At 58.2% G+C, this 4,209-nt stretch overlaps 1 protein-coding gene across 1 annotated transcript; it reads right to left on the bottom strand.

Annotated features, from left to right (window-relative positions):
* Nucleotides 1-1,492: 1,492 nt before the first annotated feature.
* UBL4B (ubiquitin like 4B) lies at nt 1,493-2,017 on the bottom strand (the record flags this gene model as incomplete). Its single annotated transcript, XM_081121868.1, has 1 exon — nt 1,493-2,017. The coding sequence occupies one exon, from the start codon at nt 2,015-2,017 to the stop codon at nt 1,493-1,495; it is 525 nt and encodes a 174-aa protein (XP_080977994.1).
* Nucleotides 2,018-4,209: the final 2,192 nt, after the last annotated feature.

Here is a 4,209-nt window from a genome sequence, read left to right as displayed (position 1 = left end):
CATAAGATCCCCTCGGTCTGAATGTGGGAAGGGCCTATGCCTCTCTGGAGCTCCTTGAACATTGTAAACTCCCCCTTCTCCCATAGCTGCAAGAATTGTTATTCTAACGAACAATTCCCAGCCCCATCATTCAGGACCACGGGCCAAAGTGATATCGCTAGGTAACAGCACATCACCCATGTCAAGCCTGGGCTGTGGCAGGACAGTGAGGGCTTTCCCAGCCCCTCCGCTGCACTGTGCAGCCAGGGACAGCAGGGGGCGCACTTCTAACAGGCTCTCTCCGGAGGCACAGCTCCTCCTCATCTGCCAATCTAAGTCCCTAGCACTGATTAGGACCAAAAGCCATGTTTAGTGATGGAAGAATAAAGGACTGATGAAATAGCACACTAACCAGAAAGACTATTTTGCCAGGAACCAGGGGACTGGGGGTGCTGGCCTTCAGGTGACACAGGATGGAGCTAGGAGAAGCCGGATTGCTCCGAGGACAGGAGCCCAAAGCTGGAAACCTGGAGCGTGGCTGTCCTGAGACGCCTCCTACTTGAACAAAGTTGTTACCTATAGGCACCTGTGTGTCCTTTCCTGGTAGGAGACAGGTGTTGCGGGCTGCAGTTTAGAAAGTGTCACCCCCACTCCCACCGTCCCTCAAGGGGTGACAACAGAAACAGAAACAGGGAGCCTCCCGCTGGTTTACTGGCACAGGTTTAAACTTACCTTTGGAACAAGGTGAACCTGGGCTCAGAGAATGATCTCTCTCCATGGCGGGCAGCCCATGACACGAGCTGGGGCTTTCCATGCAGAATAGGATTTGAACCCATCGCTGGGGCATGGGGTTGGCTCTGCCTCCCGCTTCCCAATAGGGCCCCACCTCCAAGTTCACCCAGTAGGGGGCAAAGCCAGTCACCCCACGGGGGGGAAATGCAGCATTGAGTAACACTATTTTTAGGAGCCGTGACAAACAAGTTCTCACTAAATTCTAAGTGCTAGTGCATCCTCTCTCATGCTCAGCTTTTGTGGGGAGGGACAGGAGGGGGGGCTTGGAAGGGCGGGTCAGTGGGGGGAGGCAGCCAAGTCCCGAAAGGACAGAACAACTTTCTTTTTTTCTAGTTTGGGACCACAGTCCTCCTCCCCTGCCGCCTTGGGGACAGAAGCAGTGACACTCCCACTAACTCGAGAGAAAATAAAGGGCACCCCCCCACACACACACACCATCCTTCATGCCAGCTTCTCTGAGCAAAAGAAATAAAACGGCCCACTTATTTTTATGGCTCACAGATTTCCTGGGAAATGGGCTATTAGTTCCCTTAATGTAGAGATAATAGGCTCATCCCCCTTGCAAATGGCATCGCCCCAGCACCGTGGTTCGCAGAGCCAGCAGGAGGCCTCAGGCCTGGGAGCAGGAGCAGGAGCAGGACAGGCCGGGGCTCCCCCAGCCCCAACCTCAGGATGGTGGTGAAGCTGGGTGAGTTTGAGCATGCAGAGTAGGGTGGCTGGTTTACCGATCAGCCTCCCCCTTCCCCTCCCCATCCCCCTCCTCCTGCTTGTCTCCTGTTGCTGAGGCCTCTGCCTCGGGCTCCCTCTCCCCTGCAAGCTCCACGAGTGGCTCCTCGGTCAGGAAGTCCCGTGCCAGCTGCTCCAGGTGCCCCAGGCTTATCCTCTGCAGGGCCTCCTGGTGCTCCTGCCTCACCAGCCGCAGCACTGCCTCGGCGTCCTGGGGCCCAAAGTGTTTGGCGAGGACCAGGCCCAGCTGGTGCCACAGGGGCCCGGCCTGGAGGGCCTCCTGGGGCTCGGTCTTCTCCAGGGGCCGAATGATGACATTGATGGAGGCGTTGGGCCCAATGCAGTAGTCACAGAGACGCTTGTCATCTGCCAGAAGCTGGCCACGGAAGAGCAGGTGCTGCTGCTCCTCGGGCACCTGCAGCCGCTCGGACACCAGCTTCTTCAGCGCAGCCACACTCTCCTGCCCCGACACCTTGACACTGCATCTCCGGCCCAGGAGGAGCTTGACGGTGAGGAACATCAGGTGGAGAGCGGAATCAGGGGGGCCCCATGCTCTGCCGCCGCCGTGAGGGTTAGGGGCCTGCAGGAGGCCTCGCTTCTCCCCATGAATGAAGAGCAGTGGCCCCAGAAGGCCAAGGACCCAGCCCAGGAGGGCAGCCATTGGCCAGTGCACAGTGATGTCACAATGCCACAGGCGGGCTCTGACTTCAGGGATTCAGGGACATTAGAGGGGCATTTTGGGCTGAAAACCTCCTTTCTCTGTGAGAGGGGAAAGGAGGGAAGAAGAGGGAAAGGGGGCTTCCAGAAAGGAAGCAGAGGATGGGGAGCGAGGAAAGCAGGATCAGGTACGGGAGGGCCCAAAAGGACAGGGTGGCAGAAGGGAGCACGCCATATGGATTCATTCGGCACAACCGTATTGGGTGCTCTGCCAGGACCCCCAGGAGAGGGGGTATCCCAGCGGGTATTGCCTGTCCGCGTGGAGCGTCCCGTCCAGCGAGCCCGCTGCCTGACACTTAGCAAGTGTCTTCCTTCCATCACGCACTTGACACACTCTTTCGGGCTGGGATTTCCAGCAGCAGACCCTGGGACGGAGATTCCAGGGCACAATTTAGTTGGAAGGTGACCCCAGGGAGCAGGGGTAGGGGATGCAGAAGTGAGACAAGGCAGGAAACCCCCAGCTGCGCTGATGAGCAGGTTGCCTGTGGGCAAGTGGGAGCCTTCAGTCTGGCTGGGCACCGGGCGGCCGCAGGGAGGAAGGAAGCTGGGTCTGTGTGCCCGAGTCCTGCCTCTGGTTAGTGGGTACTGACTCCTTGGCACCTGCGGTTGGCACACGTGCAGAACATGGCCCTGGGACCAGAGGAAACCTTTGGGCGGAGGCTGGCAGGAGCAGGCCATCGTGTCTTTCAGGGCATGAGCACTGAGGGGACAGGGCTGGGCCACCACCAGCGTCTGCTCCATGCTCATTGCCTTATTTCATCCTTACGGCCTCTGGGGGGTTCTGTCATCATCTTCACTTGCCAGGAGACGATGGGGCTCAGCTTCATCACTGGGCCAGCGGGCAGCACAGCTCGAGTCTTCCCACTCCCGTGTGCTGCCTCCTGGAACACTTGCTCAGCGCCCTCTGGGCACCGGGCACCAGGCAGGCACCCAGGGGTCCAAGTTGGGTCAGCAACTTCTGTTGCAGCAGCAGTTTCCAGTTCAACTTGCTGACAGTCTCCTGGGTCAAGTCCTTTATATAATTTGACACAGGTGAGGTGAGGAAGGTGTTTTTCTCTCATTTTAGGAATGAGTGAGTGTGGAGAAGACCTTGCAGGTGTCCCGCAGTTGGTGGAGTGAATTTGCCAGGGGTCCCCTCACCTCTCCTCAGCTCTCCATGCTCCTCTGCTGTGCTCGACCAGCATCCCTCTTCCCCTCCCCGCTCGTTCTCCCTCCAGCTTGGACTACACTTGAATGACACTTGCCAACATCCTTGGACTTTCCAGACCTTGCCCGTCCACAGCACCCAGCCCTGATGTCCCCTCCCCACAGCCAGAGTCGCTCCAACCTCTAACCCTCTCTCAGCACCTGGCAGCCTGGGACACCATGGACAACACAACCTCAGCTGGCCCTCCCCCTCCCCTATGGCCATGGTCTCACTCTCAGCAGGTGACCCAAATCCTAGTCCAGAGAAACTAAGCTCTCAAACCAGGAATCCCGGGACATCTTGCCCATGTTCTCACCTACCGTGTGCTGCCCAATCCAGCCGCCCCTCCCCACCTCCCTGCTTCTCTCTCCCCTACCAAAAGAGCCCTCTTCTTATTTCTGTTCTTTCCCCAACCATCTGCAAAATCCAAAATGCACAGACTGCTCCCTGTGGCTCGGAACTTATAGACCAAATCTTCCATCCACTCTCACCCCCTGGCTGGAGCGAAGGCTGAGGGAGGCAGGGCCTGGCCAGGATGCCTGCGGGGGCCAGACTTGAGGAGCTGGTTTTGACCCTAAAGGCAAAGAGGATTGAAGCGGATGGTGTTAACTCGGGGCAGAGGCTGGGCCTCACTTTGATTGAGGAACCCCCTTTGGCTGTGGCAGGAAGGACCCAGCTGTAATCCCACCTCCCTCTGTACAACCGTAAGTCCCCTCGAACATCCCTGTGTGGACGCACCCAGCACGCGTCTGTCCCCCTCACTGGCTCGAGGAGGCGGGGAGAGAGTCTCATCCATCCGTCCTCATATC

This window comes from Miniopterus schreibersii, assembly GCF_964146895.1.
Source record: "Miniopterus schreibersii genome assembly, chromosome: 19".
Classification (NCBI taxonomy): Eukaryota; Metazoa; Chordata; class Mammalia; order Chiroptera; family Miniopteridae; genus Miniopterus; species Miniopterus schreibersii.
This window is presented reverse-complemented; position numbering and strand designations above follow the sequence as displayed.